This window comes from Bactrocera oleae, chromosome 6 (assembly GCF_042242935.1).
Source record: "Bactrocera oleae isolate idBacOlea1 chromosome 6, idBacOlea1, whole genome shotgun sequence".
In the NCBI taxonomy this organism is placed as follows: Eukaryota; Metazoa; Arthropoda; class Insecta; order Diptera; family Tephritidae; genus Bactrocera; species Bactrocera oleae.
This window is the reverse complement of record NC_091540.1, coordinates 36,952,634-36,969,693: the sequence shown is the minus strand read 5'-3', so window position 1 is coordinate 36,969,693 and position 17,060 is coordinate 36,952,634. Positions and strand designations below refer to the sequence as shown.

The window sequence follows — 17,060 nt, the reverse complement described above, 5'->3', positions numbered from 1 at the left end:
CACATATTTGATGTGTGGGTCCTTGAAAAGGTATAGTCCGATTTCGGCAAATTTTGGTCGTTAGATTAAATACCTTGAGGGCACTATTTGTGCCAAGTTTTACCCTAATAACGGCATTGATGTTTGATTAATGTACGGTAAACTGAAAGAATCAGATAGACTTTCAGAGTTTGTTATATGGGAAGTAGGTGTGGTCGTCAACCGATTTCGCCCATTTCCATAATGTACAATACTATTTAATAATTGGATAACCTCACACACCAAATTTTAAATTGGTTCAGTAGTTCTTGAGATTTAACACTTCTACTAATAGTGGGCGGTGACAAATTTAATGCTTGTAGCTCTTTTATTCAGTGAGTTATTGCATTTTTCATCAAGATATCTCAAGTTATCGCTTTCACGGACGGACTGATATCATACTATGTACAACATGTTGCGAGAGTATAAAAATATACGTTCATCCTCTTTCAAACGCACCTAACTACATGTAAATCGGACGTATTAAATTTATTATTATAATATTTAAAAATGGTCGTGAACATCGGAGCACCCGACTTTAGCCTTACGTACATATCAGTTAATTGTCAATTATCCTCGGTGCACACTTATTTAAACACCCTTTCATTACTGTTTCACGATATATTTCACACAAATGTTATACATATGCGTACACATACTCAAAATACATATACTACACCCCATAACGCTCAACCTTCGTAACAATCGTTCACTTTATCCTCCTTATTGAATTGCAGTAAAACCAATTCGTAGGTCACAATGCTGCCAGCTACCTATAAAGAACAGAAACGAAATGATGAAATGGAAAAACATACCTGTATACATATATACATGGAACGTTGAATGTAAGTGTTAAAGTATAAAATTATTCAGACAATTAAGCAAAATGGCGCCCAAACAGAATTATATGAAAAAGAAATATCTATTGGTAAGTTAAAGTTGATTTGCGTCTTAACTAACATATGGGTATGAGAGATTATATAATGTTTCTTCGCTTAGCTCGGATAGTAGAAGTGTAATGCCTCAGCACAACCATTCTTTAGAAGTTCCCATGACCTTCGCTTACCTTATCCCCTTATCAAATTATAAAATATAGTAAAACTCCGCATGATCTCCAAGAACCTCAATTTAACAAACAATTCTACAACATTAAAACATTGAGTATGATAATTATTTAAATAATCTAAATGTTTAGCTACTGACTCACGCTTCTCAGTCACACCAATTATATTGTACTGGATTATATGGTTCAGACTCACCAATACGATTTCAACTACTCTGTGTAGAATGTTGTTTTGCTATCCTGAAAATAGGCATATTTCCGTCAACCACCATGCACTTTTATAACGGATTTCAAACATTCGTCCTGGTCTGGCCGACCATTCACAATTTTATAAAACCTCCAAGGTTACCACTCATAAGATAAGACGTGTAATTGGTCGTGTCTATGACTTATAAGGAATCGCTATTTCCGGCCAGGCGTTTAAGCGATTTATGTTCTATCTCTTATTCAACTAATCCTGTGCATCTATAAATAATATAAAACTCGAAATCGACCTCTATTGAGCTTTAATTATGGTTGCTAATCACAGGATTTATATATTCCTATAAACAACTAGAATGTAAAATTCAGCGACTCTCTTTACTCCTGCAGATTACGGTGACTTGAGGTTTTATTCAATTATTCAATAACTCTCTCTCGATTGCGCTTCAAACGCAAAATTTCACTATACCAACATAAATATACAATTTACTTACCGTAAGCACAAGACCACGGGTGAGATGAAAGAATTTCATGCCTGACAACGCAACCACATCTGTGGTAACTTCTTCCGAGAAGCGTTTAAGCTGTCAGAATATATGGATGTTATTGGCACCGCAACGTGGGTATGGGTTTCCCGCAATATAAATTGAGAAAATTTAATAATACTTATCAATGTAGTTATGTATAATTATAAGTTTTAATTGTAATCAGAACTTGAATCCCGGTTTGATATAAAAAAGTTGAACAATTTTTCTATCTTCGACATACAGTTAATAAAAGAGACTCATTAAATAATATCAATAATATTTTAGGACAATGTTTAAGGTAAAAAAATATTATAAGTTAATTCTTGTCTCTAGGTGTTTTCTTTTAAATTAATGGAAACAAATCTTAATTCCCTTTAGAAATGTACCAAAAACTATATTCTGACTTCCCCTATGCATATCGTATGAATATTACCACATATTTGTACGTCTTCCGAATGTTAAGTAATTGCTCTTTACATCTGTATCTCAGGAATTTCGTACTACCGTAGAGAATCATTCACTATATAGAATCTTTTGTATGGCTTTAGGTTTTTCGTAGGCGAAACCAGGTTGTAGAACCCCACATTTACCATCGTTTGTGATGTAACGGTTTCTATCGCTACTTTTCTTAAGAACGTTTGACAGACATCGAGACATCATCAACAAAAGGAAGATACATTTTGGTTAGCAACTACCATGATAGTAAGACTGTTCGTTTCGTTTATGATTCGAATTCACTCGAAAAGATCAATTATATGGTGAGTAGATTCAAAGAAAATGTCAGAAAATATTTAATTGTTGATAAACTGAAACCAAGCGGGCTTACAAAATCCAACTCGCGCAAGAATTGAAGCCGAACAACCATGTTGTTATTGTTGTTGTAGCGGCAGAAAACATTCCTGAAGTAATTTCGAGGAATGGTGCCGAGGGAACGACCGAACAACCATCAAGCACCTCGCACTTTTGGTCAATGGGCGCAAAACAAGATGGCCACCAATCACGATTTTCACAAGAAAATTTTTTTTAGCGATGAAGCTCACTTCTGGTGGAATTGGTAAATTAATAAACAAAATTATCGGATTTGGAGTGATGATAATCCTTAAACCATTTTTGAGGCGCCGTTTCATCCATTAATATTACAGACAATGGGGAACGCTATAGAGCCATGATTAATGACTTTTTCGAAGGATATTGAGGTGGACGAGCGCTACAAGCCATACTGCCAACAAAGCAATCAATTAATTGCGGAAACATTTGGTGAGCGCATTATCTCTCGTCCAAGATCGTGCAATTTGACAACGACGGACTATTTTTTGTGAGGCTATCCCTTGGAAGAGAATACTCGGCGCGTTTTTGCTGACATACGACACTAATTTGTGCAAAAGGTGGTCAAAAATTGGGCTTCTCGGCTGGAATTTATTCGAGCCAGCCGCGGTGGTCACTTTCCCGAAATAATTTTTAAAACCTGATAGCAAACTATTATATTTATAATAAAGCTGAATTCTTGGCCATAACATTCAATTGTGCATGTTGTATTTCTTCTTGAAGACCACATATCTATAAAACGCTCTAGAAGTGATATATAAACGAGTGAGAGAGAGAACAATTACCTCACGGCACCAGGACACACTTGGTACACTTCGAAATACTACCAGTGGCCGTTTTGATTCATCATGTATTTCGGCACTATACAAAGACAACATTAAGGTGCGCATCAAAAGGAAGCCCAAAGAGAACCAAAAGTACATTGTATGTGAATAAGATGGTTTCTTTCTGAAAAAAAAAATTATTTTTATTTATAATTATTGACCAAAAAACATGCCAGCAATCCGATTTGTGCTAACGAAAATAGTAGAAGAAGATAAATGACGAAAGTTTCAGGTGGCTTATATATAGATTTGCTGTTTGCTATGTTTGTGCGCACTGATGTGAAGCGGAGTTTAAAAGGTCTCACAAAAACTTTTATTTTTACAATTCTTATATAATAAAAAAAATTCTAATATCTAAATTTTTATCTAGTGGGCTTAAAACTTGTAACCAATCCTTCATCATTACGAATTAAATAAATTTAATATCTCGAAAACTGTACATATACATTAAATAGAAGAGTGTATGTTTTCAAAACTCACTGTAGACTTTTTAGAATTTTACCACAGATGAAAAACAAGTTATTGGAGAAACACAGCAGTGTGATAATCGAAATCGTATCATCAGTTGCTTCGCATAATTTACACAAATTGCGGTAATTTACGCGAGTTTCAATCCAGAACTTCTCCGTAGTTGGCTGCAAAGAAATGAGCAAGCATTAGCTTATGTTTTCCTTGTTAATTTGTCGAACTAAAGCACACACAAATGAAGAACATATAAGATGTAAATCCGAATGTGAGACCAAAACTAAGCATATAAAGAGCTGCAAATAACGGTCAGCTTACCCGCTTAGCTACGCGCAACATATGCTCGTTGAGTTGGCGGAAACGTGCTGAAAGCGCTACGCTTACCGCCATCACAAATATGTCATTGAAATTCCATGCGAACGTCGATATAATATTCAACACTTTGCCGAAGATGCCCGCCAGGTTGGTGTAATCAAAGAAATAGAAGTACTGCGCCCAGTTGCTGTATAGAAAACTCTGGATAGGATGTCCTGGTATGGCCGGACAACCATTCACGTAATAGATAATGCCCAACATGCTAAGCAAATGTTCCACTGCACAGCAAAAGTTAAATAGTGCAATTGATACAAAAGTTTAACACTCTCACAGAAGAACTTGACGCTTACACTCACCCACTGAACACATAGTCGCCACCAAGGTGATCATTTTTATCCGATGAGCCAAAGCTGCTCTCTGCATTTCCGTTTTCAGCGGCGGCAACTTAGACTCAATATTCTCCCAATGTACCATTAACGCCGGCCACTTGCGAGCCAATTGGAAAAATGCCACCGCTATTAGAAATATTGAAACATAAAAGACGATTGCTTCTGCAAACGAAAGCAAAGCCAAAGTTTGTTGGTTAATGTTTAAAATAAGGATTTAATAATAAAACTCCCAAGTTTAATGTATACTTACCTACTGTATCGAAGTTAAATTGTTTGCGAATAGCAAAGTTGATAGTGCACAAGCTGGCCGGTCCAAGGCAAAAAATCACCAGCAATGCGTAACAGGTGCGCACAGATTTCCAGGAAAAATACACCTTCGACGACGTTTTCGATAATATACCACAAACAGGCATCAAGGCGAACAACTGTGCGAGCACCAAAACTAGGAAAAAATTTAAAACTAAGACTTGTATAGGTACACTTATGATTCGAGAGAAAAAAAAAACTCATATAGCATGGTCTTATCAAAAAATTGAATCCCTGTATCCTCGATTATTATTTAATTAATGCAAGCATTTTGAAGATTAGGTATAACCACACAAAAATACGGAACCAAATTTATTATTTAAATATAATATATCAAAGATACCCCAACTTTAATGCACTATTTGTGATGACCCAGATTTAACTTTATTATAAAGGTAATGGTTTGCCGTTATGTTTTAAAAATCATTTCGGGCATGTTACCGCTAGCTTGAATAAATTCCAGCCGAGAAGCCCAATTTAGACAAGCGCTTTCACAAAAAGTTTCCTTCATTAATTGATTGTTTCGCTGGCTGTTTAACATGTAGCACCATCTTGTTAAAACCAAAGGTAATCTACATCAACATCCTCCAATTCAGGCACGAAAAATGCATTAATCACGGGCCTATAGCGTTATCCATTGATTGTAACGTTGTGGCTGGCTTCATTTTTGAAAAAAAAATTGGATTTTTTAAGCTCACAAACCAAGACCTTTTCGGAAAATCTTCCATAATGTGGATGGCCTCAGCTCCGAATGTTGCGGGCGGATGTACTCATTCCGGTCTTCTACGATACTCTGCTCCACAGCAGGAATAGCGCCTTCGGTGAGCGCTGTACGGATGCTCTAAAGATGCACATTATCCACTATAGTAAACGTGGTGTGAAACCGATTCATGGTTGCTCTAATTACCGACTCTACAAAGCGAATTCGTGGACCGAATATTGGAATTTACACAATTTGCAAGCGTTGTTCTGCAGTAAGTCTATTCATTATAAAATGGCAAACCAAACGAAATACAAATCAGGTAACCGCTGTTAAAGAGAAAATCTCCAAAAGGAGTATTGTATCATTGAAAACCGTACGTTAAAAAACACCCTTTATTATGCACCAATTTGGGTGAAATTAGTGGAGAAGCTCATAGCTTAGCTGTCACATTTTCCATCAATAAAGCTCAAGATCAGTAATTTTGGTTCACTTATGGTCTGTTGCAGCCTGCCAGAGAGTAGTGCCAGCAAAAATATTTTTATTGGTGCGCAAAAAATTATAACAAAACAAATAAACAATTTGCATTCTATAACATGTTGAAATTTGAACTATTTTGCATATTTATCCTAAAACAGTGTTATGAAACCCACAAACAGAAATTCACAGTACTAAGAAAAAATATAAAACCTCGATTGATTCATGAAAAACATATTAATTTAGTTATAATGTAAATTGGATGAGCTTTTGCGTCCATAAAACTTACCTGGTCCAATCGCCTCTAAAAAACTGCCCGAATGTTCATAATCTTTTTTTGTACCGCGCCGAAATAAATTTCGTACTGCAAAAGAAATGTGGAATAAAATATAAATTCGCAGATATTTTTAAATACTACAACATGCCAAATATGTCACTCAAAAGAAAATATTTAATGAATAGTGTCACAAACTGTGAATTGATTCGCTGCAGCGGTGCACCAGTGCTGGTATATTCAGATACGGTTATGTAACTTTATTCACTGTCACTTAATATTAGCAGTAAATTGTCACGAATAAAAGTGGGCATTAGAGTTATACACAAGTTTCAATAATAAATCGGCGAAATGTTTAATACTTATTATTGATAAAATATGAAGTAATTTTACTTTAAATAAGACAGCCATATGATTCGTATACTAAAAGGGGATAAAAGACGTGGATAAGTTTTTATACCACCACTCACATAACTATTTCGATATCTTGAACAAACTACACGTACACAATTTCTTTGGAACCAAGAGAAAACTGTGTTCCCATCTTTTAATAGTTTTCATCTACTTATCTCATAAACTGTTAGTTCCATATCAGCAAAACTTGATCGAAACACAATAGTCCTCCAATATAACGAATCTTATGATTTACACCTAATTCGCAAAATCGAAAAAAATTTTAAATCGGGTAATTTTTTGTTTACCTATAATAAAACCATATTTTTAAATAACTAACCAAATACATTCAGCTTAAAATATATGTATGTTTAATTCAATCACGAAAACTTTATATATTTAAAAAAAAAAAAAATATTTTAATTCTCGTCTGTTTTTCAACAATTTCCGAACTTTTTTGAATTGTGATTTGTTGCAAAACTCTTAGTACCAATACTTTTGACAGTTCAACATTTTTTGGTAATGCCCAGGTGACACATTTCTCTAACAAATTTATTGCTTCTTCGTGTTAAACCTCATTGGCTGTACCGTTTGATTACGTAGTGGTATGTATCACTTTGACAGTTCCTAAGAAAACGACAATAGGGATACAGCATTGCAAATTTTAATAAATTTGAAAGATTCTGAAATAGTGTTCATTCCAGTGGAGATAATTTTAGTCAAAAGGCAATTCCTGTAAGTTTCAGAATCCTAATAGCGTTTTAACCGTCAATCGCAGAAACTGAGTCTCCGGGACTCACTCAAAATGTACTCGCATCATAACAAACACATTTTTTTTACTTTAAGTACCGCACGTTCGTATTCTTTCCTGCGGTCGAGTGTAGAACGTGTGGTAGTAAAGATTTAAGTGCACAAGTATTTGAAAGCTTAGATTTTATTAATGGTGGATCCCGGGTATTCATTGTGGTGTTTTGTGTGATAAAATTTTATTTACAGATTTTGCAAATTTTTTGGGTCTTTTTTAATCGTACAAAATGTAAAAGTATGAACCAAATGAATCATTCTGCTGAAAAGTAGAAATATGGCTTAAGGAGGATGAGAATGGAAGCGATTTGGAAGAATAATATTTTGATCGTGCACGGCCTTCTCAAGATTGTATTTCCGAAGTATTTATTTATATGGTAAGAATAGATTCAAATGGTCAGTGGTCCCTCCAACACGAAAAGTTCAATTGATACACATAACCTCTTACGCATGAACTCTCAACCGATGATGGAAAACCTTAGTCAGGCAAACGTTTTTATCCGAATTTCGAATTCAGACATATGAAATTTGTTTCGTACTTGTATTAAAAATTGAATAACTGAGTATACTCAAAAAAACTAAGTTAATCCGAAATGATAAATTAGCCAGTGAACAGAGGAAATATTTTTATATTTGTATTGTAAATCAAAACTTCTTACCTTTGTTTCACTTCCAAGCAACCAGTTTATCTCACATTTGCCAAAAAATATGTTGTGGCATGTGCTTCGATTGAATAACTTCACCCGTTCCACGATTTTTTGTTTTGTACGGTGTGTAAACCTCCTAAAGCTTATTTCTTAATAATACCATATGTTATGTGAAATATACATATAAGGTGTAAGAAAGAAATTCATTATTTTTGCATGAAATTGAATGCTTTAATTATTATTTTTCGTATCCAGCCTTATTCAAATAGTTCCAAATGGTTTTTTGTGCAATGTTTAGGTCCTGGACAATCAAAATCGATGCTTGAACTCTACGATTTCCATTATTTGATCGATTTTTTCGATAATTGGTCTTCCAGAGCGTAGAGCATCTTTGATTGGCTATTACAGTACCAGGACCATAAACGCTATTCCGATTTGCAGCCGCCTGGCTTACGTTTTCGCCCTTATATAAGAAAAACTGTAAAATGTAGCTATTTTCTCTTTGCTAGTCTCCCTCTTTCACGCGCGCTCGAACAAAACTGAATCAACCAATCACAAAACTGTCAAATAAGCTTTTTTAGTACAAAATATCATCTTTCTAACGCCATCCAGCCGAACCCGATCGGACTTATACAACGCGAGATACAGATAAATAGCGCCACCTAATGGAAAAATAATGGATTTCTTTTTACCACACCTTATAAAATTCTTTGTTTTCCTTGCACTATTTTTATTAGTTTTTATGATTTGGTTTCCTTTAACTTGAAGTCTTTAATTTTTGACATTTTTACATGATCTCAGAAAAGTATCACAAATAACAACATTTTTTTGATATTACTGTATTTATATATAAAACTTAAAATGTATCTTTTATTAAATAAAATGTTTAAAAAAATAATACCTTTGGTGTTGTTTTCTTAATATAAAATATGAATCCTGGGGACTCAGGTTTGTGGTGTACGTAATTTTTATTAGGGTGTGCGATTAATGGATAAACCATCGGTTGAATCAATGGTTACATTATGTGGCATACAAGTTGCCCAAATCACTCCCTCATCGGTAGCTTTAACCAATTTGTTTTCAGATAATTCGCAAGTTCATGAAAGTTTCTAAGTAAATCAACATACCAAACACACTTCGAGTACATATAGGTTACGGGTAGCAATTTTTTTTTGTTGTTCAAAACATCTCGGGTTCTGAGAATTTCCAATTACCAAAAGTAGTAACTTCTTTGTTCTCAAAGAATTGACGCACGCATAACCTTTATTAGTGTTCTTTCTTCCTAGTGCAGATGTCACTTCCTTCCATTAGTTTTTATTCCATTATCGAGTTTGTTTATAAATGGCTCCGCACTTCCCACATTAGATGTCAACTTTTCACTACTCTCTTTAAGAATACGTATTCCGAATCGTTTTGTAATTTAGTCATCGGACCATCACTCGCACACAAATTTCCCTAGTAGAACTTGGAATGAAACTTTTTCGCAATTGTCTTTAAACTGGCACCACTAATAGGGATATGGTTTCGATGTTGAGTCGTAAACTACAATATTTATAGAATACCTCCTCCTTTCTAGGAAATTGCTTAAGGGACTTACATACGTAATGATTTCGTGCGATGCGTTTTTTCAACTTAATCGCAAAGGATGCGAAGTTCGCAGTGAATGTTTTTTAATAAACTAGTCCCTAAAGGCCTTCTTCTTATTTTGGTCAAAAGCATTATATTTACATAACATATATATATATATATAAAATAACATATACATATAAAGTAAGTTTAAACTCACCTCGCACCATGCAAATTTGCCTTTTACGTTGTTTTGCCGATTTTGGCATAGCACTCCATTCTTTGCGTTCGAGCAAACTGCATTGAGACATAAGAAATCACAAGTAATGTTACTCGAATGATATATAAAAATATATATTAGACTATTAAAGATCATTGCCTACTCATTGTCTACTTTTCTGCCACGTTGCCACACTTTAATATTTTGCAAGCGCACTTCTTGGCGCTGCAACCAATTCTTCGTGACGTTTGCCGCAACTTTCATGTCAAATTGCAAATTTTTAACGTTTAATTAAAGATTGAAGAGCGCGTAGGTACTTGATGATTTCTGCCTGCAAATAAAATATGTGCGCACCTACACATATGGAACAATCCGTTGCCGAATTTCATTTGCTACTGACTGCGTGTGAAAAAGCGATTTACTCGCCAGGATATGCACATTTTCAACATTGTTGCAAATTAAATATTTGAGTTGACGTGTGTCCGCCTACTCTTTGCTGCGACGCATATTCAAGTGCAATTACAAAGTGATGTTGTTGTACCCGTGTGCAACAACGCTGCATTTAATAGCTTTGTTATTTATAACAGCAGAAACTAGTTTTCTCTGTAAAAACTTCCAACCCTTCTTTGGTCTGAATGTTTTTATATTTGGAAAACATATTTGGGGCCCCCCACACACGTTAGTAAAGTTAACTCACAATTTTTATTGGCTTCCCGGTTGTGTTCCCAGATCCAATTTTAATAGACTCGCACAGTCTTCGACTAACTCTCGTGCCGATAAGACGTCTTGTATCGGAGTTCTTTTGATTAGTTAGTTTCTTCTCACCCCACTTCTAAGTGTGTTGAATATTTTCTTTAGTTATTTTTCTTTCTCGCCTACCACATACGCATAGTTGTTGTTAAAGTAAACGTGCAAAATGATAAATCGTTTCTAATCATTTCGCAATACTCGATACCGGTCAAATAAAAAGAAAAAAGAAAAGTGATCTCGAAATAAGTGCACCCTTATCTGCATTCCCTTTGCTCCCTGAAACCAAAATCGTTGACCCAAAATTCATAGTAATTAGTACAACCGACCCATTAAAACCCCTTTCATCCTACTCCTGTTTCGCTATACACCGTGCCATCCAGCAGATCAGCAGCCAAGTGCACTCAATAACCTTCCTACGTGATGGAAAATTACTTCTTCTAGTAAAAAGCAGTGAAGTCGCATACAAATTTCTCAGAGTTAAGGCTCTTGGAGACATATGTGATGTGTCTGTCACATTCCATCAATCCCTAAACCACGTGAAAGGCATAATTTATACGCCGTTCCTTAATAATGTTCCTGAAGAGGAAATTATTAAAGAACTGAGCTCTCAAGGTGTCGTAGCAGCCTATAAATTCCAAAAAAAAATATAAGGAAAAGAACGTCCTACGAGAGTGTTGTTGCTAACTTTTAATCTTTATAACCTACCCAGTAAAATTGATATTGCCCGGTGTACAGTTTTAGTTCGACAATACATACCCCTCCCCATGCGCTGCAAATCATGTCAGCTTCTAGGGCATACAACAAAACATTGTAACCGTTCTCCACTTTGTGTAAATTGCTCCCTTCCTCACCATACCCCACAAGAATGCGAGCGCATTCTCTGCACCAACTATTCCCAGCAACACCCATCCTCCTCAAGAGAATGCAGTAACTTCCTCCAATCAAAAGAAATCCTCAAAATTAAAACAATAAATAAATGTTTTATGCGCGAAGCTATCAAAACGCACAAAGAACAACAAACCATTCAAAGCTCTCCTAGCAGCTCTTATGCTGCCATAGTATTCAACCAAAAAGCAAACAAAAATGATTATCTACCAACAACCAACAAAAACAACGAAGTACAAAATTCAGATGAAACAAAAAATAGCAAAGACAATAACCAAATTGTAAATCTTGATCATAAAGAAAACACCTCCTCCAATTATTCCCCTCCTATGGACTTTACCAACTCTCCCCACTCCACAGAAACAGAACCCACCTCATTTGTAGAAACAAATAATCAGGAGTATGACTTCTCGTCTTATTCCTCATCTCTTAATATTTTATATAATTCTTCATATCTCAACCAAACCAACAATGATTTCACCACAGATCAACATACTCTCACCGGCATATCCCCTTCCCACCCTGCTGAACCCCAAACTCTTTACGACCCTCTCCCTTCGCTCTCACGAATAATCTCCACTTCTCAAATGCATGGGTGTCTCGCGTCCTGGAAAATTGGTCCAAAAGCTTTTCAAATAGTAAAAGCTTTCATGGCTCACCGACAATTTAGAGTACGCGTCAATAACGTCTTTTCAGATACACACCAACTCAAAAACGGTATACCTCAAGGCTGGCCCTTATCAGTAGTACTTTTTATTATTGCTTTCGACAAACTCACTGATATTTGTTTAAATATCAAGAGCGTCAAACTCACACTGTATGCCGATGATGCCATTGTTTATACTAACTTAAAAGATCCACAAGTGGTTAATGACACCTTCCATAAAGTACTATCAGAATTTAAAAAATGGGGCCTTAAATCAGGGGCATCCATCTCTATACCCAAATGCAAACTTCTTCATATTTGCAAAAAAGTTAAATGTAGTTTTTCACAACTAGTCTTTGACAATACTATTATTCAGTCGGTATCCAATTTAAAAATTTTAGATAAAATTGAAAAAAAAAGTTTGATAATAAGTTTACTTTTAAGCATCAATGTATTAACCTCAAAAACCATCTTTCTAAGAGACTCAATATTATTAAGTATATATCAAGCAAAAAATCATTCATACACTCCAATACTCTCATCAATATTACAAAAGCCATAATACTCTCCAAGATCGACTATGGCTTACCTATCTTTGGCTGGTGCGTCAACACAAGCATCAAGCAACTTGAACCCATCAAGCAACTTGAACCCCCAATTCGTCGCAGTATTAACGCTTTCCCTACATCTCCTATAAAATGCATCCTAGGAGAGGCTCGGTTTCCGGCATTGCGACAAAGAGTATACGATACCACGACTCAACTCATTCCAAAAGTTTTACATTCTCCTAACTATGATAAGACTTTAATAGCTGCCTCCAGACACAAAAGAAATTTCCGGCAAAAGTCGACTCTTCGTTGATGCGTCAGATATTGTCAACTTTTAAAAATCAATATACTACCGAATTTTAATAAAACCAATACGCAACCTGATTGGCTTATTAGTCAATCCATGATAGATACATCAAATCAAACACAAGTAACACAACTTTTCAACAACGATTTCTGGAACTAGTTGACACTTACAAACAAAGAAACTTTACACCAATTTACACAGACGGCTCCAAAGCAACAAATACTGCCTTTGCAGCCACCTCATCCAACTATTATAACAGGGGGTATCCTTACGCCTCACTCGTCTGTATTTACGGCCGAAACTTTTGCTATCTACAAAGCATTACAGTACGCAATTCATCAAAAAGGTAAATTCGTCATTTGCTCGGATAGCCTCTCCTGCTTGAACGCAGTAACAAACATACGTAACAGCTCAAACGTTATTGGAAAAATCCGAGATCTATGCATTAAACATAAGCAAAAAGTTGCTTTGCTCTGGGTACCTGGCCACGTCGGAATTCCCGGCAATGAGCAAGCCGATAATGCAGCGAAATATTTCGAATCAGCGCCAACCTTTCAATATGAGCCCCAGGACCAAAATGATGTTAAGAAAATGCTTCAAGAACATAGTCGCAATAAAAGTCTTATGAAGTGGAGACGCTTTGAACACCGATACACAAATCTCAATCCTGCTCGGAACAAAGTCATTTACCCCACCAGCATCAGTCGCTTACAATCAACCATCTTCACACGCCTAAGGATAGGTCATACTCAGTTAACACATTATCATCGGCAGGCAGCCATTGCCCTTTCTGCGGGAACAACTTGTCCATCGATCACATTTTCAACAATTGTTTGGCTTTAGAGAGTATTAGGAATAATCACTTTATCACTGATCAGTATCATAAATTATTAACTACCCCCTTTCATGATAATATTACAAAGATTTATAATTTTTTTTTATAATATAAGTTTTACTTTAGCTTTTTCTTTATATATTAACATTCGGAGCCGATGGCCACCGTTGCTTGTGCTCCTCTATGCAATTAAGTCTAATATTTGTATATTATTCCTAATAAACAATAATAATAATAATAGACTCGCAACATAGCTCACCTAACGGTTGTTTATAACACATAAAACTAATCAAGGTGCACAATAACTTATATAGATATATGGTTATATACAGTGCGTTTCAAAAATAACGTTTGTGTTTTCCAAAGTGTAGGTAGCGTTTTTTGCTACAAATTTCTTAATTATAGAAAATTTATTTCTTTGCTATAGCTGACGGCTATTCAATACTTCCTCCAATCTCTTTTCCGATATTTTGACTTCCATTAAAGCCCAACCATCCTCTATTGGATTGGCGTCTGGTGACTGTGATGGCCACAATCTAAAGTAACAAAAAAAAGTAAGTTTTACTGTTACCATTGAGTACAGAGTCTGCTCCTATGTTCTATGTCCGTTCTTTATATTCTTGCAGTATCAAATTATAGTTATTTTTAGCACAAAGCATTTCAGTTGGTTTAAGTTAGCCCTTTTCGTACAATTTTATCATTCTAACGGCGTTTAGGTTTTCTATGAAGCAGTTCAAAACCCCTATTTTCATGAGCAGATAAGCATCGATAAACCAGCTCATTTTGGGAGGGCTTAACACACTGAATCCTTTTCTTATCCAAACACTTCTCGAGGGGTTGAGCAATCCAGATTTAAAGTATCTGTAAATATTACATTGCTCATCACGGTTGATGTTTTCCTGCACCCAAGGTAACCTTTTCTCAATGTATGTTTTTGAAAGTGGGGATTTGATTACAGTACTGCTGCGTTTGAAGTCTGTCCCGTATTTAAAGATATATCTAATCCCATTTTAAACAAAACTGGCTTGTCATCTATGTTTCCAGTTTATACATAATGACCAGAAAATCTCTTCACAAATGTACAACTCGTATTTAAATTAATAGTCCAATTTTTATATCCAGAACAGGGTATATTAAGTAAGGAGACCCTATAAAATACAATGCAAATGATCAGCATGTTGAACAGAATTGATTTAGCCATGTTCGTCTGTCTGTATACATATATACAAACTAGTCCCTCAGTTTTTAAGCTAACGATCTGAAATATTGCGGTCGATATCGCACCCCTATAGCATATAGCTGCCATACAAATTGAACGATCGGAATCAAGTTCTTCTAAGGAGACTTTGTATTGATGAAGGGTATTATAGCTTTCGTGCAACTGAAGACAACATTTTTTCTTGTTTTAATAGTCCATTTGGGACCTTTAAGATGCTACGTTAGAAATGCTGCGCATGCGCAAAAGAAAAACGTTATTTTTGAACGCATTCTGTATCTAAATACTCTGGATGTCTCTCAGTCCGTTCGTCCTGTTCGTGCTAAAGCCATATTAGTTTTTCGTTTATGCATTTCATTAAATAGTTTGAATACAACGGTTTTTTTATTTTTATTTCCCCTTAAATTAAAACAATCTGACATTAATAAAGATATATAAATGAAACTTAGCACAACTAGTGCATCTCGTCTACTCAAAGCATCGGTTGATTTCTAAGCCGACTTATGGACTCACCTAATTTCCTTAAATTGTCTGGTCTTCACCTAACAATTATGTATGTAGTGTCGGCGCAAAATGGACGCAGGTGTTTCAGACCTAATCCAAAGCCGAATAAGAATATAGGTTAAAATGTGAAATAATTTAATGATATTACATAAGCCTGTTATTTTTTATTTAATAGTTACCAAATTGAAGAAATCGGACTATATCCAATATGATTTCCGTACTCCTGAGTATATTCCGTTAGTTTGCACACTAAATATTATATCACTTACGAAAATATTTAAATAATTAACTTTTTTATTGTACTACTAACTGTAATATTTATTTAATTATGTTTAACCTTGGAATTATGTGAGTTCTTTTAATCAAATGACCTAAATAATTTTCAAAAATTATAAATTTTGTTGCTAATGCAAAATAGGCTTAGAAGGGCGCAAATTTTAAGATTTGCATAGGGCGGTAACTTATCTCTAGCCGGCCCTGTCTAGTATCCCAGTGATTCGATTCTTTGTTTCGAAAGGTTTAAAAGCAAACGAAATTTATGTACAATTATTAAAAGTATATAAGGTCAAAACGCACCGTTGACTTTCGAGCTGGTGAATTCAAAGGGCGACCAAAAACCGCAACCACACCAGAAATCATTGAGCAAGTTCATTATATTGTTAGTGAAGATCCAAGTTTCACTAAGCGTGAAATTGCTAATGCCATAGGCATCTCAGACGAACGATTGTTTCATATTTTACATTGGGAATTACATATGAAAAAGCTGTTTGAAAAGTTAGTGCCACACACGTTAATAATTCAACAAAAACTGGATCGAAAACAGGTGAGGTCACAACGATCAGCAAAGTAGGTTATGGCATCAGTTTTTTAGGATGCAAAAGGAATTTTGACGATTGATTGTCTGCAGAAAGGTAAAACAATCAACTCTAAATATTATTCCAGCCTTTGGCTGTTTCTAAATAGCAGCTGTTTTCTAAATAGTTTTTAACAAGTCTTGCAACATGAAGGCGATTTTGTCATGATGGAAAATTATTACCTTGTGTCTAGCTGTAAATTCCGGACGTTTTTCGTCAATCGTTCGCTTCAATTTGATGAGTTGTTGATGACAGTGTTCCCCATTAATAGTTATACCCGGTTGTAGAAGCTCATAATACAGTACGCCCTTCTAATCCAATCCAATTTAGAGCATTACGTTACTTCTTTTTGAGGTCAAGCAGCATTTCTGACATGCAAGATCGTCTTTCAACGTTACTTGGCTCAATTCTTATGGCACCCAAGTTTCTTGCTTTTGAATGTATCCGGTTAATTGTTGTTTACTCTACAAAGGAATGAAAAATACTGAAAAAGACGCAGAA

General features: G+C 35.3%; 1 protein-coding gene across 1 annotated transcript; it reads right to left on the bottom strand.

Moving 5' to 3' along the window:
* Positions 1-638: 638 nt before the first annotated feature.
* On the bottom strand, positions 639-10,396 carry Gr64e (Gustatory receptor 64e). Its single transcript, XM_014236692.3, has 10 exons — positions 10,178-10,396; positions 10,015-10,091; positions 6,400-6,474; positions 4,878-5,069; positions 4,595-4,789; positions 4,242-4,516; positions 3,939-4,093; positions 3,420-3,582; positions 1,777-1,866; positions 639-791 (listed from the first exon to the last, which is right to left on the bottom strand). Exons 1-10 carry the CDS (start codon positions 10,276-10,278, stop codon positions 708-710), a joined length of 1,407 nt encoding a protein of 468 aa, XP_014092167.3. The 5' UTR covers positions 10,279-10,396; the 3' UTR covers positions 639-707.
* Positions 10,397-17,060: the final 6,664 nt, after the last annotated feature.